This window comes from Zalophus californianus, chromosome 15 (genome assembly GCF_009762305.2).
Source record: "Zalophus californianus isolate mZalCal1 chromosome 15, mZalCal1.pri.v2, whole genome shotgun sequence".
Lineage (NCBI taxonomy): Eukaryota > Metazoa > Chordata > Mammalia > Carnivora > Otariidae > Zalophus > Zalophus californianus.
Window position 1 is genome coordinate 81,527,283 of NC_045609.1, and position 25,227 is coordinate 81,552,509.

At 58.1% G+C, this 25,227-nt stretch overlaps 1 protein-coding gene across 1 annotated transcript in view; it reads right to left on the reverse strand.

Moving 5' to 3' along the window:
• Window positions 1-25,227, reverse strand: part of CTBP2 (C-terminal binding protein 2) — a 36,855-nt gene that overhangs the window by 3,471 nt on the left and 8,157 nt on the right. Inside the window, 7 exon segments of the mRNA XM_027588394.2 lie at window positions 296-423; window positions 964-1,094; window positions 1,570-1,784; window positions 4,607-4,813; window positions 9,247-9,391; window positions 9,663-9,791; window positions 9,793-9,818. Coding sequence (XP_027444195.2) covers window positions 296-423; window positions 964-1,094; window positions 1,570-1,784; window positions 4,607-4,813; window positions 9,247-9,391; window positions 9,663-9,791; window positions 9,793-9,818 — 981 coding nt within the window.

Consider the following 25,227-nt stretch of genomic DNA (forward strand, 5'->3'; position numbering starts at 1 on the left):
CCGCCCCCCGCCCCCCCCCCCACTGGAACAGAACGGAGCCTCTCCCTGGCTCCCTCCACACTTGGCACGCTTATGCTGGCTGACTGAAAACGAATTCGTTTCCTCTGAAATTGAGTCCAGGGCTTGGATGAACTGGGTCCAGCTCCTTCCAAATGTAATCAGCTTGATCCCTAAAACCTCCTCTGCCTGTAGCAGCAAGCCTCTGTAAGCCCTCTGGCGTGTTAGCCGAGCCGCAGGGCCCTGGCTGTCCCTCCCACCAGGTGCTGGCTGGCGGGGCCGCAGAGGGCGGGCTCACCTGTGATTGCCCGGCGGATCTCGGTGGCGGCTGCCTCCCGCATCTCTAGTGAGGCTTGCTCACTATACCAAGCGGTGTGGGGCGTACAAATGAGATTCGGTGCATCTTTCAAGGGACCCTGAGCAAAGCTAGATAAATGTACAAAAACACAACAAATGAGAAGAGTTGAGTATCACTCCCTACCCTACTCCTCGAGAGAGAGCTGGTGGCCATGCAGCACACTGACCAGTTAATCTGTGTAGAGAACAGTGGGCAGGACGTCTCCTAAAGGCTGGAAATTTAAGAACATACTGACCAAACCTTCTAAATGAGTGTCAGGAGGGATGAGGGACGCAGGAGGAAGGATCTTCGGAGGATCGGCAGGGCCTGCCTCTGAGCAGAACCCGCAGTCCAGGGGACAGATGAAGCCTGCTCCTCTCTAGACCAACACACCATTTTTCTTCCTTTCAGACATTCGTGGGCCCTCTGGCCCTTTTACACTCCAAGTACAGCCCAGCCCTTGGAGCAGAGGCTGTAGGTCTCTGGTTTCCTCCCCAGGAGCCGCTTCTCTGGGGAAGTGCCCTGCGGTCAGTGTGGGGGGCGGTCAGGGCTAGAAGCAGGCCCCGTGAGTTCCTGGTGTGAGGCTGGGAGCTCGGCTAACGATCGGGTCAGCAGCCCAGCAGACCCACCTGAAAGGCTCCGATTCATGCACGTCGAGGGCTGCCCCTCGTATCCTGCCTTCCTTGAGGGCTTGGGCTAAGGCTTTCTCATCCACCAGCCCACCGCGGGCCGCATTCACTAGGAATGCTCCTTGCCTCATCTGTGGGAGGAAAGCAAGCCGTTAGATGCCACCACGCTGGAAGGCACCTGCCCGGAGGTTTCAAGAAGCCAGCCACGGCCCGGACCAAGGAGTTCTGCTGGTCTGGCTGTTGAGTGCATGTGCGGCAGGGCGGGGGAGGGGCGCAGGGGGTGCCAGCGACAGCTGGGTGGGTTTCTGCGCCGCCTCCGCGGGGCCATAAGGCGGGCAGGCTGGAGTTGTGGCCTGTCACCTGCCTGCTGCTTCTTGGGAGGCCAAACCTGATTGAGACAGGTCCCTGCTGGGTCCTGGGCCAGCCCCCGTTTGTCCTGGCTTGACGTGGCCCATCCCGTGCTGGGGCCTCACCTGGTCCCTCACTGATGTCCTGGGGGATGGTCTTCCCTTTCCACGCACATGTCCACGGACCACTTCCCTTCCCCTACCCCCCTTTTGTTTGGTTGGAAGTCTCCAGGGGCTGAGGGTATTTATGTCCAGTTACCTGCTTTATAGTAAAGTCATTGATGAGGTGGTGGTTATGTTCGTTGAGATTACAGTGCAAGGAGACGCAGTCGCTCTGATACAGTAAGTCCTGTAGGGTGTAGACCCTCTGCACGCCCAGGGACCGCTCTATCCCATCCTGCAAGTAGGGGTCATAAAATATGACGCTGAATCCAAAGGCCTTGGCTCGAACAGCAACCGCCTGCCCCGTGCGACCTGTGCAGAGAGAGAGCGTCCAGGTGAGCGAGTCCGCAGTCCTGTCCGCTGCCGCCCAGCGCTCCGGATGCCGCGCCTTGTGGGGGCCCCAGCTGCCCCCGCTGCCAGAGCAACCGCGTGCCCAAAGCTTGGTGATGCTCTCCGCCAGTGCGGCTCCTTGGCTTCCTGGGTGAGGAGCGGGGAGCTTGTTGTTTGCAGCGGTGTGCGTGCGCGTGCCCGTGTGCGTGTGTGCATGCGCGCGCGTGCGCGCTAAGGCTCCTGCGATGGACCTTCTCAAACATACAGCTACAGAGGATGTTCTAGTGAATGCCACGTGCCGCTCCCCCAGTTGCAGCCGGCACCACAGTCTCCCATCCTCCCTTCTCTCTCCCCGAGGTTTCTGGGTACACAGCAGGCTTCTTAACCTGAGCGTCCTTTCTTGCGACAGAGAGGGCAGTAAGACAGAACATTCTCTTGCCAAGGAGCACAGGGTTTGCTCACGAAGGGGCACAGGGATTGGAAGGGGGGAGCCTCACTTTGATGGGGAGGGGGAGCCCCGCACCGGTCGGGTGTGCAGGCTGGTTCTGACCTGCTGGGGGAGCCCCAGGCCCCTCTCTCTAGCGGGTTAGTGGCCCACACCACCTAACCGTCCGGGACGGCCTCCCTGTCTCCGAAGTGGTTGGCATTTGCACAAGCCCACGGAACCCCACGGCTAGCGCCTCCGGCTTCCCAGAGCTGTTTTCGGCTTGAAAACAAAGTGGTTTGCGTGATGCTTGAATAGGCTCGTCTGGGAAGCGTGCAGAATCGTCTTTGAAACCACTGCTCAACGGTGCAAGGGAAGGAGGAGACAAGGGAAGGTATCCCTTCCCAAACGGGAAGCCCACGTGAGGGCACCATGGAGGCGGGCTGTCCCCCACTCCTGCGGGCTGGAGGGCCAGCGGCAAGGCAACCAGTGCGTGCTTGTCCCTCCTGTCCTCCCTCCTCGGCGTCACCACTTGGGACGCAGCGCACCGGGAACTGCAGCCACACACCCCAGTGGACAGACAGGCATGACAAAGGTGACAAGCTGGAGAAGCACCAGTGGCCTACAACACCCCTGACATCCCCGAAGCAGGGGACACACGACCCCATGCTCTCAGCCCACACAGGAACGCCCCCCCCCCCCCCCCCCCCCCCACGTTCTAACGCACTTTGCCTGGAGATGGGGCTTCCCGGCTGTGGCTGCCGGGGCCCGAGCCTGATTTTCCAGTCTTTCCTTTTCATCAGTCCCCTAACACTCATCTTTTCACTAGCTTCTCTGTTAGCCCGGAGGTTTTCTTAAGTTTCTACAAGACCTAGTGAGTTAATTCTGTTACTGACTTGATCAAAACTGAGCCTTGCAGGACAAACCACTTGTCTTGGCCTGAAAAATATATGTATCTTGTTGCCACTGGCTGGCTGGCTGTAAGCACCATCCCACCACCAGTCCGGGCTGGGGCCACGCTCAGGGCTGGGCCGCCCCCCCCCACTCCGGGTGCTGCTTCTCAGCGAAGCCTCAGGCAACCGAACGCTTTCGGAGGGAGGCATCAGGCAGGCTCCGACTACGCCTCCTCCCGTCCGGAGTCCTGTCTGCACTGGGGAAGGCCACAGACAGACCTGAAAGGCAGCAAGGCGACCTCACTGTCAGAGTGCACGGGGAGCAGGGGCTGAGGCGGTGCTGGCTTACAGTCTCAAGTGAACGGGGCTCAAACCATGGGACTGCAAAGGACGGCAAAGGGCTCAGCCGCTGCAGGGGTAAGAACACGCGCCATGTTCTAAGAAGCATCTCCACGGGCCACTGCACAGAGCCACAGGAGGCCCAGCGGGCACCAGCAGAGGGCGCTGCGGTCCTCACACAACGCACCCGCGTTGCCTATGGTCACTTGTACCGTCCACTCAAGAAAAAGAGGACTCCTTTGTAAATCGTTTAGAGGAATGCCTTCGAGAGTGTGATCATCCCTGACACCTGCGTTCTTGAACTCACCCTGGGGAGTTAGATGCGCCCTCCCCGAAGAAACCCAGCTCCCTCTACCTTGTTCAGGCTGGCACCCAGAGGCCATCCCAGGCGTCCTGACCCTTGGTTTTCTGGAAACAGCTCTAAGGGTCGAGCGACAGCTTGGGGTCACGCCCTTCCTGAGGTACAGAGTGGGACACCCAAGCAGAGAGGTCAGTGAATTTCCTCAAGGTCATGGAATGGCCGAGTGGCGGGGCTGAGACTCAGCAGTAAAGCAAGCCCCCCTTTGTGCAGCGCGGGGCCCACCTGAGCCCCTGTGCTGTCAACGTCATCAGGCTGCTTTCCGTCACAGCTCACCTTGTCCTTGGTGACCCGCCCAGGACGCTCATAGGGCCGCCAGCCCAAGTGGGCTTTCTAAACTGATGACCTGACCATGCCACCTTCTGGCTCAAAATCCTTCAGGGACTCCCTGCTGCCACCTTGGCCGGGCATTTGAGGGTCTCCAGGGGCTGGGCCTTGATCATGGCCCAGATCTCGGCTCAGACACCAGCCCCCATTCGAGCCCCAAGCCTGCTGGTTTCTCCACAAGGCACCTCCAGCAGCCCCTACCCGGGGCATTCGGCGAGCACACAGCCCCTCCTGTTGCCCAGCGGCGGAGACTGTCCCCTGTGCTGCACGCTCCCCACCCAGCCCTGCAGACCCACCTCCCAGGGGGTGCAGTTGCCTCGTCAGCCTCTGGCTCCCCCAGCAGACAGGGAAGGCCAGCTCCCAGGGGACCGGCCGTTCCCGGGCTCTTCCTCGCTGGGGTGGGGGGGTGGGGTCCCCGCGCCAGCACCGGTGGGTGGGGGGCGGGCTGGGCAGCTGCACCTACCGAAGCCGATGAGGCCCAGTGTTTCCCCGCGGATGCGGGCTGCTCCCGAGGCCACCTCCCGGATCTGCTCGACGCTCTGGACCCGCGTGCCTTCCCGCAGCGCCTGGTAGAGCCACGTGTTCCGCCGGTACAAGTTGAGGATGTGGCAGATGGTGGAGTCGGCCGTCTCTTCCACGGCTGCGGACGGGATGTTGCACACGGCGATGCCTGGGGAGGACAGGGCCCGGACCCCGGGTGAGGACCCCTGACTCTGGGGCGGAGCTCCGGGGCTCCCCGAGCGCCCAGCTGAGGGGTGGGGAGGCGGAGCTGGCCCTTCAGCCACGGACTCGGCGTGTGGTCCCATCAGGTCAGGCTCTGAGCTCTGCCCGTCACCTGGGAGACATGGACTCTTGGGCTCTGATGCTCAGGGGCCTCCAGCCCCCACACATCCATCCCAGGCTCACCGTATCCCCAGGCCCCCACTCACACCATGTCCCGCCCACCCTTTGCTTCTGGACCCTGTGTTCCCAGGAAGCGAGCAGTCGGCAGCTGGAGGGGTGAACAGCCAAGAGGCTGGAAACCTGCCCCGCGTCCGCCGTGGACAGCAGGAAACCAGGGTGCAGAGACCGCCCCCCCACTCCGAGGGTCGTGTCCAGAAGACCAGACTCCTCACAGCGAACCCTCTGGACCTTCCTCCTGGAGCTGGGCGGAGGGCACGGAGACTGGCTTCTTGTTTACGGTATTTTAAGTCTCTTGTGATGAACATATCAACAGTTGTTTTGGTAAAAGGGCAAGATGGAAGAATTAGGAACCAACACCTCCCCGTCAACACGGGCCCGGGTGAGGCCAGGACGGAGCGGATGCCGGAATTCAGCCCCACGCCCATTCAGTGGGTCCTGCCCACGGTCCTGCTCGGGCAGAAAGAGCACCGAGCGGTCGGAGCGCCTGCCCTGCTTTCTGAAAGAGCATTTAGGGCTGGGGGCAGCTGGTGAGGGCGGGCCCCCAGGCTCTGGGGCCAAAGGGGCTGCTGGAAGAACCACCCCATGTCTCCAGCAGGCAGAGCTAGGCACTGACCTTCCTTGGTAGGAGGGTGTTTGGGGGAAGAATGCAAATGTCTGCCAGATGTGGGAGGGGCGCAGAGGGCCTGGCTCGGCTGTGGCAGAGAACAGGGGCCTGTGGAGGGGGCTGTCAGGCAAGCAGCTTTCTGAGGGACATAAGTATCCAGGCACCAGTCAGACGAGCTCAGAAAACCACCCTTTAATCCCAGGTTTGGGACCCAAGGAACACAGGGGGCAGGGCCTCCAAGAAGGCAGCCCTGCCTTTCTCTACCTTCTCAAGCTCGGCAGTGGCGACAAGAGCACCAGAGCCACTGTGGCTCACTGGAGGGAACGCAGGACTCCCCGTGCTGAGCACCCCCCTTCTAGTAGCTGTGTGACCACCCCACAAGGGCTGCCCTGAGGTCCAGGGTCTCGATGACCCCCTCAGGAGGACAGAACAGCTCAGAAGGAAAGCCCCCATGAGCACATCGTCCCACCTGGTCCCAGCTGGTCCCAGCCACCTGCCGGGGGACAAAGTGTCCCACAGATCTAGGCTGCCGAAATTTCCATGAGCTGGAAGTCAGTTCTGCAAACAGCCACAATGGAGCCTGCTCCATGTGAAAGAGGCCAGCCTAGAATTTGGGCTGCGCCAGAAGCCAGGGTTTTCTGATGGTTTCCGATCCTCTGAGGAACCGGAGGTGTTCTGGCCAGAGCCCAGCAGGAGGGTCCGGCAGTGGACCCTCGGCCACTACCCAGCCAACCACCCAGGCCTGGGACCAGCTGTGCCCTGGGAGCCAAGATCGGAGGGGGTGCACTGGAGGAGGGGGTCCCCACGTGTGTCCGTGTGACACAGAGCATCGCATCCGCCCACCCCAGGGGTGGGGGGTGCAAAGGGACACTGCTCAGGCTGCACCCCTGAACTCTGACATGTTAGCTGCTCGGCTGCAGAGCCTGAAAGGGGCCCGAGACCGAAACCTGGAGGAGGGGCTGCTGGAAGCACCGGGGACCGTCCTTGCCCCAAGGGCAATGGCACCTTCTTCTGAAACCCCAAAGCCCTGACGACCCTCCTGCTGTGGGACTCTTTCTAAACCATTCTTGAGGTCATGGTCTGCATCAGGGCAATCCCCTAAAGGTCATGATGAGAAGTTTCTAGCACCCACAGGGCAAGAGTCGCAGCGCCGCCTCACCCCAAGGCCTGAGCCCTGTGGCTGAGCTGCTTTTCCCGTCAGTGGTTTCACTCTTTGCTGTTACCCCTTCTGAACTGGAAGCCAGATAAAGGAGCTTGCTAGAGAGGCTCACAAGGTGAGAGGCCTCCAGCAACCTCCCACCTCCCCCAGCTTCCCCCTGGCTCCCTCGTTCTTGGGGAGACACTGCACAGGCTGAATCCCTCTAACTCCTCCAGGCAGGTGACACAGCTGTTTCCCGAGCTCGCCCTGCTCTCAACCCCAAGCAGCGACTCTGGCCCGCCATCTTCATGCCAAGGCTCCTGTCCTCCCAGGAAGGCCATGCTGCAAGCCCCAGACACAAGCAGCACCTACAGCCACTGTTCTCCTTTGCATGAAGTCTGGGGACAGAACCATCTGCGGAGTGCACTCTGGAGACAGGACAGAGGCCCATTTTCCTTCTCCAAATTCCACATGCCCCAGGGTCAATGGAAACTGAGTGGAACGGAAGCTGACGTCGTTTCCGTTGTTCAAAACGGCAGGCCCCTGGGAACAGGATCTCCTCCGCCCGGGCCCCCTCACCAAGGGCAGCCATGCAGCTGGGGGAGCGGGGCACCTTTGGTTTTAGGGAAACGAGGTCCCCCCCCTCCTGGCCCAGGCCAGCTGTGTGGGGAGCTTCTGCAAATGGAGGGATGGCAAGTTTTGCTTGGGAGACCTTGCCATCTCTCCCTGGAAAGAAGTTCCCTGGTTCCCATCAAGGAAACTCAACATGAACACCTCACCCGAGCCTGGGCTGCAAGGGGTGGACACACAGAGATGAGGAGGCGGGTGAAGGGACGCATTTGAGGACCGCCCCTCCTGCCCCCCTCTCAGTGTGTTAAAACTATATTCTCCATCGCTGTTTGAACCTGGGATTTCAGCTCTACCAAGAGCACAAAGAACATTTGTTTTCAAACAAAAATATTCTTGTTGGTGCCCAGGAAAGATGGAAAATTGGAGGTAATGCTAGACATGCTTCTGAGGACCCCCATCTACCCAAGTTTCTTTGTTGCAACCAAGATGGGCTCAGCAGGACCCTGAGGCCAGAAGCAAGCGCTCAGGGCAGACGCAGGAAGCCATCACTTACCCCAGACCCCGTAACAGAGTCTGGGTTCTGATGCCGCCCCTTTTCCTCTTGTATAGGGTCGATCTTCCAAGGCACTTGCCACCCAGCCCCTCACTTCCAGGATGGGGGAGGGGAAGAAGGCATCTTGTTGGGGAATGACCATCTCTTGCCTCTTCCTTTGGGGTTCACCTGTGGGGCGATCCCACCTGCCGTATCCACACGCTCAGAGCGCCCTGGACCACCATGAAGCACCACCAGACTCAGCACCAGCCAGGCTCCCTCTACCCGGCACCTGCCCCCAATTCAAGTGAGGGAACTAAGCACTCGAAGAAACCATGGACCTTTACTCAAAACCCCAGGCTAGGAACTTGGAGGAAGAAGCGGAGGCCAGGTCCTGAGGCCGTGGCGCGCACGCTTAGGTAGGACGCTGGCTCAGCTCACCGTGCCGGGCATGGCACGCACGCAGCCCGTCCCTGGAGCGCTGGGGCCCACAGGGTCCTCGGTGGGGGCAGGGAGGGAGATGGCCCACTGGCCCACAGACAGCCCACCAGGGCCTCAGCACAGCCAAAGGCTGGGGGACTGTAGAGGCCTGAGTTCCTAGATACCCGCTAGCAGCCCTGGGGCTTTGGGGCACCCCAGTACCCAGGTGGAGCACGGGCCCACGCACCCAGGAGCCGATCTGGCACATCGAACACACAGATCAAGGACAGTGAGCACAGGAGCTCATTTTGAAGGACCTTGGGCCCTCACAGAGCGAGGAGGCCAGCTCAGGGTCGCCTGCCATCAATGCTCTGTGGACACTCCTCACACATGGAATCCACAGGTGCTGGGAAGGGGGGGGCTGTGGGGTGGGCACAGTGCCATGGCCCTACCTCTGGGCAACTGCCTGTGGGTGTCCATCTACTGCCCCTGCTTTTCTCTGGAACCCCTGCCCCTCTGACAAGGGCTGGGCAGGAGGTGCCGGGCTTTGGTCCACCCCGTCGGCACTGACCTGGGCAGGTTTCTGGGTGGACAGCGGCCCTTGGGAGAACGGCTCCATGCTGGGACTGGAGGTTACCTAGAAATGCCCGACGCCCCCACTTCCCGAGCCCTGAGCTGTGCACCCAGCACCGGCATTCCCAGGTGGTGGGTCCTGACTGGCCAGCACTGACCTGTGGCCACTCACAGGGTCCCTCTGCAGGGACGGGCCCCTGGCTCGTGGGGCTTCAGGTTCTTCCCAAGTGAGACAGCCCGGTCCGGCCGGCACAGGCACCGCGGCGGGGGCTCGGGGCCCGGCAGGCATACTCCTGCCTGCGTATGTGGAGCTGTGCCCACCTCGGCCCCCCGCACAGCCGCCCCGCGGCCCTGCGCACTCACCGAGCTCACCAGCAGCCTTGATGTCAACGTTGTCATAGCCGCTGCCTATCCGCACGATCACTCTCAGGGCCTTGAACTTCTCCAGGTCCTCCCTGGTGAGGGTAATGGTGTGGTACATCATGGCGCCAACGGCTTCATTTAGAACCTGTGATGGGGTGAGCAGAGCAAGGCTGGAGCCCTCGCCCCAGCCCCATCACCCCTGCACCCGCTGCAGAGGACGCAGGGTGGGCATGACCGCTCCCCCAGGCGAGTGGCCCGTGGTTGTGCTTCGGGGTCTGCCTGTGACTCTGGGTGATGGGGGGGGCGGAGCGGAGGGTGAGAGGGTGCAGCCCGGGGAGACCTGAGGGACCCCTTGCTGAATGGCAGCCACCTGACCTGGGGTGACCCCGGCCTCGGGGTGGGGGGTGGGGGCCCACCTTCTCGTGGATCTCCTGAGTGGACTGTGCGTCACAGAAGGCCACAGTGGCCAGGTCCTTCAGGATTGGCATCTCCACGGTGCAGTCTCTGCCATCGAGCAGCGCCACCAGGGGGCGGGGGTGCAGGGGGGCCGTTCATGATCTGGGGGCGGATGCCTGTGAGGATGGGAGGGTGATTTGGTGGGCGGGCATGGTGGCCTGTCCCACACTGGGGGACAGTGCTCCCCCTTACCCACATCCATCAGGTCTGCGGGACCCCAGAGCTCCCTCCCTACTCCCTGAGCGGACCACGAACCCACGAGGCCGCCCAGGCTCCCCTGGGCTCAAACACCACAGGCTCCTTTGGAGTCGTGGGGGAAGATTCTGGGGCAAGCCAAGGAGACCCAGGGGGAACATCTGTCTGGGTGGACGTCTGAGGGGGACCTGGGTCTCAGTGAGCAATCTCAAGTGTAGCGAACAGGAACCACCGCAGAGCTAACTTCATCGCCACGTGGAACTTGGGCCAAGGAATCTGTTTAAGACACACCAGCCTCGGGCACCTGCTGCCAGTATGAGCCGGGCCCACAAGGGGGCTCCCCCTCCCACTCCAGCACCTTCCAAACAAACACGAGGGGGTACAAAATGAAACCAGAGGGACAGGTCATGGCTCTCGTACCCCACGGGAGCATCCTGGAGAAACAGGCACCCTGGGCTCAGCTCAGGGCCCCTCTTGACCTGGCCCGGTGGTGGGGAGGTGTGTGTGAAGGCCAGCAGCCCGCTGGGGACTTGGGAGAGCAAACAGAATCTGCCCAAGGGCCGCAGAGCGAGGCGCACTCCTCAGGTACCAGGACCAGTCAGAGCGGTCCTGGGTCCTGGCGCTGCCCAGAGACAAAGGACACTTGTCCCCACAGCTTGGGGCGGGGGGCGGTGAAGGGAGCACAGAGCAGGGGCAGTCCTCCCTGCATGCTGCTCCGTGCAGACCAGCACGGCTGCTTACGGGAGGCTCAAGGGGGCGGCAGGGACGCCCCCAACCCACAGAACAGAGCGGGGGCGCGTGCCCTGGGCCACATGGCCACACGAGGTGCACGCACCAGGCTGCCTGCAGAAGCCTGGCAAAATCCATATGCTGGCAAGTCTTGGTGTCTCCAGAGGGACCGTGGCCCCAAGATGGTGCCATTTTCTCGACTGATCTGATGCGTAGTGTCCCAGGCTACAAGTCAAAGCGAGAGAGCTTTCCGTGCATCTTATGCTTTCAGAGGTCAGGATGAACTCTGACAGGGGCCGCTGCACCGAGGCCAGGCTCCGTCTGTTTTGCTTCCTTCTTCCTGTACAGAATCTACTTGTCCTTGCCGCTGGTGGCAGCCTGGCCCACTGGCCTTCGTGTGACCACAAGGCATCGGGTAGAGGCTCCGGCCAACAAAAGCAGGACCCGTCTGCCCAGGCTGCACTCAGCTGCGTGCTCTCCCGAAGGGCTCGTCCCCTGGCAGCCCTGCCATGGCCATCGGGGTGTGGGGGCCCCAGACCCATGAAGCCCCCATGTGACCGCCAGGGCTCATCACGCAGCGACACGCTTGTGTAAGAAGCGGAGAGAAATCCCCACCTGGAGCTGTGTCTGGGTTCCCACTAGCACTGGACGTGGAGGTGGGGAGGGTGTCCCCGTGGTGCCCACACAGCCCCTGCACAGTGGCCTCTGCCCTGGGATGGCACTCCCACGCCACAGCTGCTCAGCTCGGGACAATCACCTCTTTGAACGAGGAGCCGAGGAAAGGCTTTTGTCCTGGCCTCAGACTGGGCCAGGGCGCAGGTTTCCTCGGGGCAGCTCCATCCTGAGCTGGGACTCACGAGGGATCAGTCCCTCCCAGCCTCTGAGTGGCAACAAAACCACTGCTGAACCCAGAGCCTGGATCCCCAAAGCAGGACGTCCAAGTGAAGTCGAGCCCCCAACGTCCACTGTACCAGGTGGGAAAATGGGGGCTCCAAGGCCGTTTGCCGGGGGGCTGGTGAGGCCTCTGCTAGTGTTCTTTTGGCCTACCTAGCAGGTGGGCTCCACAAGGGGTCAAGGTGGGTGTGTGTGAATGGAGAGACTTCCCCAAAGACCAAGGGTGCTGTTGAGTCAGGAACCCTGGAGACCAACCGCCTTTTACCCCTGAACTCTGCAGAGGGAAGTGAGGGGCAGTAATTCATATGGTGGCCTATATAGCCTCTCATTTCATTCCCATCCCTTTTAATAGATGAGGACCCTGAGGCACAGAGTGTTAAGTGCCCCCTGGAGTAGGCAGCTGAAGGGGGGGGCAACCTGATGTGCACACATTAAAGCTCCTACCTCTGCCCTTCCCTTTGGCCAAGAAAAGGGTGAGACTTTGACCGAATCCCAAAGGGCCCGTCTTCTTCCACCAGATTCTGCCCTATTCCCACAGCTGCTGCCAAGCCCAGGGCGGGCTCCCATGGGACTGGTGGTCTTGGACTATGGGGGCAGATTTACCCACCTGTCCCAGGCTGTCCCTCCTACAGGGTACAGAACATCCTGACTTGACTCCAAAGGTGCTGGCAAGAGTGTTAATCAGACAGTGTTTGCAGAGTTCATTGATCGTGGTAAGAAATCCAACTTGTTAATTAAAAAGCAACCACAGAGGAAAATGACGGGCAGGCACAAGACAGGCATCTAGAGTCATCCAAGACATCTGGAGAGGCTGAGGGGCCTCATCACAAGATGTCCATCCACAGCATCAGTGCATGGATCCCGTTACCTGGGCAACAAGCTCCAGGTTGCCTAGCGATCGCCCCCCTCCCTGGCTTGGGTCGCCTCCTCTTTGGCGAAACCCACACCCTTTGCCCTCGTTCAGGCTGGGCATGCAGAATGCAGCTGAGGCTCGTCCGTGAGAGCCAAGGGCTCCCAGATGAGGCCCTGGGCTGAGATACGGGCTGCAAGCCGTGTACGGGAAAGCAGGAAGGGGAGAGGCACAGGGGGTTCTGCTGGGGATGCATGCTGAGCGGAGACAGCAGTGGTGAGATTCCCGTGTGTCCTGCACGAGGCGTAGGGGGCCGCACGAAACCCCAGTACTGAGGATGAGACAAAGCTCAGCCAAGGCATCGCCGAGGTTCGCTTCTTTTGACAAAGGGACTGCACCATACATGCCCCTCAGTCCCAGAAGGCTCGCCTACCTGCACACCAGAGAATCCAGCAGAATTCAAGCCACACCCCGCCCAGCACCTGCTGTCCCTACAGTCTTGCAGAAGTTGGGGCAGAGGTTCCCACAAGACCCCAGGAAACGCCAGTGAGTTGAAGTTGTAAACAGACTTTCTATCTTGCCTCACATCAACCGATGCATCTCTCAGGGCTTCTGACAATTGGAGTCATTTTTAGTATATTAGGATGCAACCAACATGTTACTGTAAATAACCATTTAAGGGACTCTGGGAAATGGGTTACCCCAGCAGGGGCCGCCCTTAGGCCTGAAGGGAGTGTCCCATTTCCTCTGCAGCCAGGGGAATTTGGGGGAGAAAGCCAAGGCACAAATATCTTTAACAAGAACGGACTAAAAACTGAGGTCTGTGACCAAAAGCTAGGGTAGCCATCACTAGACACTGCTCAAACCCCGAGACCGACATTCAGAAGCCCATTGTGTTACTCTTATTCCCACCTTACTAGCCAGGGAGACAGAGCCAAGAGTGACCACAGACCACACCAAGGAACAACAGGGAATGACGAGAGCCACCTCACACAGCCCCAGGGACCCAAAAGAGCCCGAGGAAACACGTGCTGATGATGAGGGGCCGAGGGTCCTGGTGGCCCCCTAGTCAAAGCGACTACTCCCTTTCTGCAATCTTGCCTTCTATTTCAGGACAATTCCAGCTGCCGTTGGACACATCCACAGGGGAAAAAAAAAAAAATCTATCAGCACGTTCCTTTCAACAACTTGTCCAGCACTGACTCTGCAGGGCAACTTCGACTCCACTGGTGTCAATTACTTGCTGGTTTCAGGCTCACCTCCGCACAAGCAGGGCTGTGTTCGCCGTCAAGGATGCAGTGCCTCAGCTCGAGGCCACCTCCCATGGCCGTCCTTGGGCCCGGTATTACTTACAGCTGGAACTGCACATAAGAAACTGTGAAATTAGACATCCAGTGGAAAACAAAGAAGACACCAGGCCACGCTGCTGGAGTTCTGCTAGGAGTGGCCGATGGTCCAGGGGAAGACGAGTCCATAGGCCCCATGGATTCCGAGGGAGGAAAGGGAGGTCCCCAGGGAGGACACCGGCAGCTCTCTGGTCAACCAACCTCAATGCCACCTTATCTGAGCAGCACCAGATTTCTCAGGAGCTGCTTCTTCCCCAGGCGACATGGGCTGACAGGGCCGCAGTCGGCCTAATGGGACAGGCGTCCCTAAGCAGAGTGACTGAGGGGGAAATGGGATGATCCTGCCACACGATGCGGCCTGTGGTGTCGGAGACCCATTTTCTGGCTTTCCTGGACGCTGTGTGAGGTTCAGCTGACATGCTTCCTACAGAACTCTGCCTTGTTTTTGAAGATCTGAGGTGGTTTCTGTTGCTTGCCAACTTAAGAACCAACCTGCTGGGGGCTTTTTTTGATTTTGCAGTTTCAAGATTTCACAAATGAAGCAGTTTTACCCCAAAGCAAAGTGGCCACAATAATCATGTTTGACCAGCAGCCAGAGGCCTCTTTTGACAACTGACCAGATTTTGCTGAAGCATCCCTACACCACAGCCCTCGAACACCTGTGCTAGGCCGGCCAGGATCAAGGGTGACAGTGATGAGTGACCGCTCCACCGGCTCAGGGTCACCCCTGCTCGCCTGGCAGGGACTAGCCAAGTATGCTGGGATGACCAACGGGGGGAAAGGGCCTGCCAAGCAGCATGGATTCGCACCAAGATCTTCACTGCTGCTCCGGGGCCAAAGAACACGGGCTAGGCCTTGCAGGTGGGAACCCAGCCGGGAGCCTCTGGGGCCTGAAGGCAGTTGCTGGGATTCTCTGGGCCAGGCACCAGCTGTTCTGGCAGCTGACGCTGGAATTAAGTACCTGGGAAGAACCAAGCGATCCACGCAGGCCTTAGAAAGATCCGAGATAAAACGCACTGTCCTGCATGCTTAGCCAGTGGCCCCAGAGCCCATCAAATGGGTCTTCAGCTCCCAGATCTTGCAAGGTGGTCTGGAAGGCAGAAGGGGCTCCTGTCCTCATGGGCAGGCGTTTTGATGGTGGGGAGAGAAGATGCAACCACACAGTCCCAGCGGTCCGGCGGGGGTGGGAAAGGACACTCAGGTCTGCACTTACGGCCTCTCCAGCCACGACCACTTCATGGGGATCTGATCATGTTGCCCCCCCCCCCCCAAGAACAACTTCTCCTTAAATGCAGGTGCTCCCCAATTAAAAAGCCACTTCCTGCAACCCTGCACAAACCAACCCTCATTGGCTGGGCTCAGCAGTCCCTATTTCTACAAGGCCAGACACAGAATCAGATCTAGGGTCTGATAAGGGGCCTATTTTACAGGCTTGCATTCCCACAATCTAGAGCTGAAACCCATGACTGGGGCCAAACTGGGGGCTGGATGCAGACCTTGGGTCATAAATGAACCTGTATCTGAGACTCGGCATTCAACTTGCAGACATGTCCGCGCTGTGTGGGGGTCCAGCATCTACCCCAGTGCACGGGGTTCCAGAACCCCACCTAGGGGAGAAGGCTGTGGAGCCTTGTGTTGAGACAGGTCTCCCTTACTTGTAAATACGGTTCATCCATGTAGTAAAAACTGTTCTGCATTGTCAGCCACGGGGTCTCGCCCACAAGTGTCACGCAGCTGGCTAGAGCTTGTTCAGAAGGTGGGTCTGGACAGCCAGCAAAGGCACGGTGACCGTCCCCATGTCTAGAGGCCTGCGGACAGGATCCACGCCCACGGCAGCTGCCCTTGCCTCTCACGAGAAAGAACATGGGAGAAGACGGAAGTGAGTGGCTTCAAGACAGCAACTGTAATAAAATGTGTGTTGCTAAGTGTGGCACTATTTTCAGGTTAAAAAAACACAGTTACTGTTAAGAAACCTCATCTTTGTGTCCACGTCACTGTCTGCCTTTTCGTCGGGCAAACGTGCATTTCTCGGTGGTGTCCCCATCCTGCCCAGGCCGCGGGATGATTTTGAGAACTCGGCGATGTGCACAGATGTGACCCCCACCGCGAAAGGAGAACCCGACATTTTCTCAGGGGGTCTCTCCTTTCGAGTCTCGTCTTATACCTGGACAGGCTGCTGGGGGAGGCCTGCTCAGCCCGAGGGGCGGTGACGACGCCTAAGTCAAGTCGGTTCCGGAAATCAACAGCAGCTCGTAGCTCCTGGGCTGCTCGGCGGCGCGGACTCCCAGGAGCGGGGTGCAGCCTCACTCCTTTCCAACTGCGCACCCTCAACAGGCTCTGGCACGCGGGTCTGGCTCCGGTCTCAGGGCCCGCAGAGGAATGAGAGGCTGCTGCAACCCCCAGGAGCTCCAAGGGCACAGGGAATCCGGCTAACGGAAGAGACAGCTTTTCCTCGAGCTGCTTCGCAACCAGGAACACGAGGGCCGACTGCGGAAGGCAACTTTTCTAGCATAGAAGTTAAATCAGTGCATCTCAAAATTCAGCTCAGGCTGGAACAGAGCGCCCTTATGCACCTTGGTGTGTCAACAGCGAAGAGGAGAAAGTAAAGCAAACCTGCCCCAGGAATGCAAACACGCACGCACTCTTCCCTTCCTGCACTCATGGCAGACATCACTAATGGACCTCAGCACTTTCAGCCTCCGAGTCCCCGATGATCACGATGCCCCAGCGAGCCCCCCTGCAAGGCTGGGTGCCATCTGCCTGCCACGCTTAAGCAAACCCAATCCCCTCTAGAAACTGGGAAAGGAAGGTGAAGGTCAGAAGAGAGCCAGGAGATGTAGGGAGGCTGCAGGGGAAGGAAGAAAAGGCCCACGACCCAGGCTCAGACCTCGGTGAGCAGCTGGACCTCCTATGCCACCCCTTCCAGGCCCGTGACTGGGGGTCTGCGACCTCCTCTGTTGCTCTAGGACCGCCCTCTGCTCTGCTGGGCTCCACGGCGGGTGCCTTGGTTTGTACCCACCTCCTTCACCATGGAGAGCCTCCGCTGTGTCCTGCACTGTTCCGGGACCACCCGGGGCCACCTGCCTCCTGTGTTGAACGCAGCCCCCTCCCAACATGACCTTGCCGCCCCCTCGAGGTGGAGGGAACTTCCCCAGCCCTGGAAATGGTCTGGCCTTGGACTTTGCTCTGAACTACGTCACGTAGCAGAACCAATGTGGCGTCGGTTCCATGGCGAGACCCCACGGGGTGGGCATTGGGCCGTCCACGCTCATGCGCTCTGCGGTGAGACACCTGGGAGGAAGGACCACTGAGCAAGCCCTGCCGGCCCAGCTGACGGGGGGTCGGGTGGGGGGCACTGCAGACTGTCCTGCCACAGCCGAGCACAGAGCTTCTGAGAGCCAGGAGGCCCCAGATTCAACTCTGAGCATTGTGAGTGAACTGATGTGCTCACGAGGGCAAGGCCGGGTGTGTGAGGGTGTGAGCCCTGCGACCTGACAAAGATAGCAGCATGGACATGACCCATGCCGAGGCTGCAGAAACCCCTGGAAGCTGGTCCCCAGGCCTTGCCAGGATGGATTAAGTCTGTTTTTTAAGATCCAGAAGACTTGTGCAGGGTCGGCGCCCCAAACTGGGCTGAGCTGTGGGCATGTCAGTCATGGGGTTCATAATCACAGGCACCCCTGTCGGAGGGCCAGGGCGCCTTTATCGTCCCCCAGGGAAGGACCAGACTGCTCCGCCCCCAGCAGACTCAGAGGGGCCCTCCCCGAGGCCCGGCCACCGGAAGTGGAGACCCTGGCGTGGCCTTTTTAAAAAGAGCATTCCTGTCTTTTCACTTTCTGGATGAGCCCCCAGCTCTTGGACTTCCTTGGCACACCCTAGAACCCCCACCTGATGCTAATAAGCCTTATGGTCGGGGCCCTAGGAGCCTTGTGCCAGGTTGCGCCCCCTGTCTGGAAGGAAGCTGTTCAACCTTTCACTCCACGGGCACCGGGGCCCGGAAGGCGAGAGGGTGCAGGCGGCGCCTGGTGGGCGAGCAGCAGCCTGCGGGCAGTGCGTGGGCCCAGCTGCCCTGAGCTCCGCAGTGTCCCTGCACCGTGCCGTTGAGGACCTTGCCCGGCAGAAAATTACTTAACTCAAACATGAGCAAGGACTAGCCCCAGGCCAGGTGCTGGAAAAACAGCAGGAATCAGGAACAAAACAGAACCTGGCTTAAAAATGCCACTGGGGAATAAAAAGGAGTGAAGTACTTTCCAAGATAAGAAAGTGGCCACGCCATCCCGTGCGGACCCCCAGCCACTCCAGGCGCTGCTCCAAGTCCCTCTAGGGACAAGTGGCACGACCAGGTAGGAAGAGAGCTCAGCGCAGACACCGTGCCCTGGGAGCACCTGCACCCCGGATGCAGTCGGGCCCCCCGAGGCCGTGTTCTTCCACCGAGCTGTGAACACACACATCAATCCTGCCTCGCACACGGTACCGGGCTGACTGGTACGGGCCTGAGTTCTCTCTCAATAAAGCGAGTGTGGGGAGACCCGGCCTCACCAGGCCCTCTGAGCTGCTGGGGGTGACCCCCACTAAGGGGACTGCTCACAGGGCTGGCTGTGTGCCATGGAGGGGCCAGGTTTTAAGCCACTCCTCAGCTCTGATTTTAGTGTTCTCTCCAGTTGGCCGGAGGTTCACCCGAGAGGTGGCCTCAGGATAAGGAGATTAGCTTCTTAAATAAAACAGGGATCTTAATGAGTCATGGCCCTCGTAGTGAGGTGGCTTCAGGCCACCTCCTCTGTAGCTCAGGTCACAGCTGGCCAGAAAGCCGGCCAAGCAGGAGGCCCCCAGGAGCCTGGGCCATTGCCCCCTCCCCACCCGAGGCTTGCCCGGTGATTGCAGTCAGCCCAGTGCACACGTGTGTGCTGACTTCTGGAAGCCAAGCAGGTGTCTACACTACGTGGTTCCCACCACATCATCCAGTTCAAAGAAGAGGAGAACCTTCTGTACCTCCAGAAAGACAAGCATTCATGGTTGCTTTAACTGGTCCCTTAGAGCAACCCAGGGAAACTGAGTCAGCAGTCTGAACTATACAGTGTCCATACCACAGTGGGGGCCTTGAACAGAGAAAAGGGACAGAAACTTCTCCTTTTTCCAAGAGAGCTTCACAACAAAACCAAGAACCATTGATCGCTTGCTTGAAATCCTTCCCTTGGACAGTCACACGCGGCCCCGGGGGCTGTTCGGTAGCCCAGGTACCGCTGCCTGGCTGCACTCAATGCACCCTTTCCAGAGCCGCTCCTGGCTTTGAGGGTTTGTGCCTGTCACCCTCAGTCCCCAGGGAGCCTTGTGTTTCCGGTGAATCCCTCTGCCCTGAAGAAGCTCCTGAAACAGGTGCTTTCCACCGGGGGGTGGGCCTGAACACCACCACTTAGCGCCTCCTGACTGACCGGCCAAAAGAAGCACGGAGGAGGAAGTGCCTGCCCCAAGGTCTCGGGGAAGGGATGGGCTCAGGGCACGAAGGTTCGACCCGCTCAGGGCCACAGGGACAAGACTGGAAACCAAGCAGGCCACTGCGGGACGCATTTCCACAGCAAATCATTGGCCAAGGATGCCAGGTTCTGCTTCCGTTTATGGTAAAACGTGCTTCCTGTTCTGGATTTCTCCAAAGGGCAGTCTCACGTGGGTGGTCCTGGAGCGCAGGGAGGGAGGATGGGATGGAGGGAGGTGGTCTAGGCAGACACTGGGCTTGGGAACAGCCGACCCCCTAGGTTCAAGGACTCACTGGCTTCCCATCTGGGCGAGGTCACAATTCACCTCCCAACCTTCCCAGCATGCCTTGGGCACTGGCCAGAGCCACAGATCCCTGGCCCGGGCCGCATCTAATCTGATGACAGGCAGGCGATCCCAGCTTAGGAGATGGGGAGGCCTTCAAGTTCTCTTCGCCACCGCAACACTGGCCATTTGTCAATTACACATGGTCATCAAATCAAGAATCCTCACCCCTTCTCACAGCAGGGATGGACCCTTCCCTTGGGGGTCACTCTGGATTTTGTGGCCCAAGAGATGAATCTCAGTGTGGTAAGCGTCCTCCAGCATGATCTTGTGGCACCAAAAGAAGAAACACCCCTCCCCCTCCTTTGGTACCTTCCAAGCTAGGACCTTGCCCGGGGCCCACTCAAGTCCCTCTTTCTGCTGGTTGCCCCCAGAGCCTCAGACCCATGGAGACTAGAAGGATGCATCCAGACAAGTCCGAACACCGGAGAACGGTGAGCAAGCTGCAGGTGCCTGATCCCTACCCCCCGGGCCACTCTGAGGGACACGAGGTCATTCCGCAAAGCGCCCTAAGACCCAACATACACCCATGGGCCTCGTTGATAAGAAACCTGGTCCAGAAAATGCCTGCTTGGCTCCTGACCTCTGCCCCTAAAGGTATCAACCTCTGGACATCCCCAACACATGCTTTCCAAGACCTTCCTGACAGGAAGCAACCTACTGGTGACCTCCCCACAGATCCCAGCTGCTCTGCACCTTGAGTCCACGGACCTCTGGCATCACAGACATGCAGCCTTGGAAGGAAGAAGTGCTCCCCCCAAGGCCTTAGGGAAGGATGAGTCCAAAGGAGTGAGCTTCGACCAGCTCAGGGCCACAGTGACAAGACCAAGAGCCATGCCTGGCTGTTCAGTGTGGTGGATCTCTCACAGCCAGTCACCACCAGCCTTGGGCAGACGGGGGACAGGGGACGCGACACAGTTCTGTCACTCCTAAACGGTAACTGGAGAGATGGTCAAGCCATCAGGCCTCAAGATAGAGGACGGAGGAGAAAAGCGAGGATTCGCCGCCCAGAGCTCCCCACACAACTATTTTTCCTAGAAAATACTCTTGAGTGTGTAGGGTGTTTACCAGTTACCATATGTCTGTTTCCTTGGGCTTTCAATTAGCCTGGGGAGGGGGGGGCGTGTTCCACATCCTTTGGCAGAAGCTCTGGGCAACCTAGCCGAGCCTGGAATAGCTTTACAGAGTGGCCCCTGAGAACACCTCCGTGCTCACCTCCTGTTCCTGCGCTGAGGGTCATTCATCATTTAGCTCACTCACGGCGCCGGACAACACACCGGCAACGTACAAAACCATCCTCACAAGTGGTGTGACCCACACAAAACGGTAAACAACCCAGGCAGCACTCATAAGGTCACTGCTTCTCTACGACATGGGCTTTGCCACCGCGAGAGCCACGTCCCAGAGGGGAGAGCAGCTACTAGGGTTCGTGTGGGTGCCAACATCAGCAGTCACCCCAAAGGCTACAAGCCAGGCACACAGTTCTCCACAGCTCAGCCTGCTCCCGAGCCGTCGGACACTGGACTCTGTGCCCCCGTCTGCCCGGAGCACCCGGTCACCAGGACGTGGGGCTGGGGAACACGGGCCTGGCTCCCGGGCCCTCCCTGGGCATCCTGCCCCAGCCTGGGGAGGGGCGGCACAGGCCCCGCTGGGTCCCCAAGGCCGAGGGGGGAGGCGCTGTCCCTGCAGGACTCCCGGTAAAGGCCCTACCTGCCGGCGGTGTGTGCATGTGTGTGTGTGTGTGTGTGGAGGGGGGAGTTTCATGTGAGTACTTCTCAAGCTCTAAAAATGTGCCTATGGCAACAACAGAAGGGGATGTTTGAGAAAAATAAAATGAAATAAAGATGAGAAAAGAAGGGATGGTTGCCAAAAGAGTCTGGCAGAGGCAAGCTTTGCACGCCTACTTGCTGGCCTGTGTGCTGTCGGCGTGTGTTACTGGCTCACGCAGGGCTGACAGGACTCCGCAGGAACCCCAGGAGGCTGCGGTCAACCCACCAGAGCAGGGACTCTCCCACCCCAACCTCTCTCCAGGGGAGCACTTACGGGGGCCTGGCACCCAGCAGGGGGCTATGGCACAGTCCGGGACACGGCAAGTCAGGGACGGGGATGTAACGGGGCCAGGGAAGCCCTTGGAGGGGTGGGTCCCTGACCAGGCTGAGGACACCCCGCACTCTTTTTTGGTGCCTGGAAGGGCCTTTCCTTCCAAAGGCCAGGCAGCAGCAGCAAGCAGCAAGGCAGGTGCTCAGGCGCCCCGTGACCGCAGAACAGCCGTGAACGGTGCTGCCCCTACAGGCCTGCAGCCCCCGCGTGCCGGGCAGCCCGGTGTTTCCTGCTCACCGCATCGGCTGCTGCTTCCCTCCCGGACTCCGTCGGTGCCCCTGAGGAGCAGACACCGTGCTTTCCTCCTGAAAGGCCCCTGCAAGAGCCTGGCGGACCCAGGCTTATTCTTCTGACCACACTGCCCAGGCCCTGTGCCCATGAAAACAAAACAGTGCCCTGTTTCTTAGCTACGACAGCCACCAAGGCTGGGATGGGAGATGGGAGAAGCCCAAGGCTTTCAGCTAACTCTGTTTTTCATGTGGCCCTAAAACCAAAAAGAAAAGTGATGCTAAAGACCCTGTAACGGGCTTGCTATCTGGCTGCCCTCGGGCCCCAGAGTGGCCGGGAAGCTGATTTTTCCCAAGCACAACAGCTGGTGGGATATCCCTTCCCTGCTCTTCTCCTCTGTAACTTTTTTTTCCTTAAAACCTAATGACTTCTAAAGTGTTCCAGGCTCAAAGCCCAGTTCACAGGGAAACACCAGAACCCATCACAAAGTCATAGTTATTCCATCAAATAAAAAGCATCTAAGAGAGAAATCCCCAGTGGGGAAGTTGGGTGGGTTGAGAGGTCAGCTTTGAGCACCGTACGTGGAGGGAGAGTGGCCAGGCCCACACGGTGCAGCTGGTGACAGTGTCCACCTCTACAGGCACAGCCCCCTTCAACGGAGGAAGATCGCCACTTCCTGTAGGACTTGGCTATGCCCGCGGCGGGGCTGACCCAGGGAAGAGGCAGACAACCTGGAGAGGAAATCAGAGGTCAGCTGCAGGCACGGCAGCCGCCCCCCCCCACCCCCCCCGCCGGCCCCAAACCCGCACATGTGAGCTTTAGCAACTGCGACCGCGTGAGGCCCGCTGAAAATCTTAACATTTTATAAAAATTAGAAGACGATGCACAGGAAGCAGTCATGAGTCACGGAACCCCTGAACGGAGAGGGGCAGGCTGGGCCATAATGGGGAGCTAACAGAGAATGCAAACTGCACATCTAGAGCTGATGCGGATTCTTTGGACAGGAACAACACCTCGCAGTCGCTCTCCAGAGCCAGGGGCTCATCAGTCCCATCTTGGGCACAGTGGGAATTAAGTGATCTCATTTCCCTCTTTACTTGGGTTGCTAGGAAGCCTGGAGAGACATGCCCACCTCCTTGGGCACAAGACTGCAGGGAAAGCTCTGCATTCTGGCCTCCCACCCAGTTTCCTCTTTCCTTAATATGCTTATTTCTCCCTCTACTCAACTCTGTGCTTGTGTGTTAGAGCCATTCCCCAGAGGGAGGCTTAATCCTCTTAGGACCAAAGAACATTTACACTCCATTTAAGCACACAGCAGAATTCATTTCCTTTGCTCTCCCGAAAGGCAGCAGGGTAGGAGGAAAGGGGCTTGGCTCTGCAGCAGAGCAGGGGGCAGGGCACCAAGCTGGGCCAGGAGCAAAGCCTCAGGTCTCTGGGGATGAGTGGAGCCCAACACCCCAATGTCACACTTGGGGAAATGAGCCTCAGAGCACCACGGGACTCCTCTGGAAGGAGTTTACTTTACCCTATTCTTGCTGACATAGACCTCAGCTTCCAGCCTGGGCTGGTTTCCTCTTCCCAGCTTGACACCACTGCTGATTTTTCCATGTGACCCTGAAGCCCTATGCTTGGTGGTTCATCACGGCACAGTGACGAATCACAGGTTCGGAGTCAGACAGGCTGGCTTCAAGTCCCAGCCCTGCTGTGTGACCTGGGGAGAGTACTAACCTCTCTGAGCCTCAATAGTGTTCATCTTAATAAGGAATTACTCAGGAATTCAAATGCTCCATAATGGTGACAATCACACTGTAATTTACTGGGCTGATTTGGTCCTGGATGCTCTCAATGCTGGTGAACCCCCCGCCCTGCTAGCGCTTCAGGTACTTGCATTTGGGACCCAGAAGTCAGAGTACCCGTCCTGAGCCTTCATTTCTTTGCACAAACAGCCTGCCAGGATCCTTCCTCCCACAGCAATCTTGTTTAAACAACAAGTTCTTTCACTCACATTTGGCAAACCCTTCCAGGGATCAATTTTCAACTGCTCTCAGGAGAACATGTCTCCAGAGCCGCCCACCTTCTCAGTGGGGACGGGCGTTTACAGGTTTGATTTTATGCTCTCCCAACAATTTGGCAAAAAAGTTGTTTTATTCATACACTGCGTACCGCTATGTGGCTAAATTTAACTGCAGTGTGTACCTTCCTGTTCCTTGAGCAGTGGAGGGAGCAAGAAAAAGTGAACAGACTGTTTTTTTCCTTTACATGAAAAACAACTAGAAAGTTCTCTGTGAAGCCAGCCTCAGAATGGGGAAAACACACAACAGCGGCATGTCTGTTGGGCTCTATGCTGCTAACATGGGCTAATCAATTACGGACTGTAAGTGTTATTTCTATTTCATAAATCTAAGAAACAAACAACCCCCCCCAAACTCCTATGAAACAGCTTTAGAATTCTTGCTTCATGTAACTTTGGGGACAAGAAATTAGCTCCAAATGTCTGAAAATCTTCTCTTTTAATATATGCTGGTTTTCTTTAAACAGTGTCTATCTTCTTTGGATGATTAGTTGCCAGATGCAATACATATAATATGTGCCTCCGCCGTCGCCCAAGTCTGGGCCCCCTCACCTAGCTCAGCTCCCCTGAAAGCAAAAACAAATGCGTGCTGGAACAACAGAATATCCACATGCAGTAGAATGTAGCTGGAGCCCTACCTCACACCCACATACAAACTGGACTCAAAATGGTTCAAACACCTAAATGTAAGAGCTAACATGGTCAAACTCTAAGAAAACACAGGCATACATCTTCATGACCTTGGATTATGATACCAAAGGGCAAAGCAAGCAAAGGAAACAAGTACATAAATTGAACTTCATCAAAATTAAAACTTGTGTTTCAAAGACAATATCAAGAATGTGAAAAGACAGTCACAAAATGGAAGAAAATATTTGCAAAGCACATATCTGATACCAAAAGCCAGTGAAGACTTCTTGCCTGCTTCCTGAGCTCCGTGATCCATGAAGACCCAGGTCAAGCACTGAGGTCAATGAAGCCAACTGGAAGTTGGAGAACCACAGCGTAGGGCAATGATCATATAGGGATCAAAATGGCTAAGAGATACATGAAAAGATGTTCAACATCACTACTCATCAGGGAAATGCAAATCAACATCACAAGATACCAACTCACACCTGTTAGAATGGCTATCCTCAAGAAGACAAGGGACAACAGGTGCTGGTGAGGATGTGGTAAAAAGAAAACCATGTTCACTATTAATGGGGATGTCAATTGGTCCAACCACCGTGGAAAACAGTATGGACATTCTTCAAAAAAAACTAAGATTAGATCTATCATACGATCCAGCCATTCCA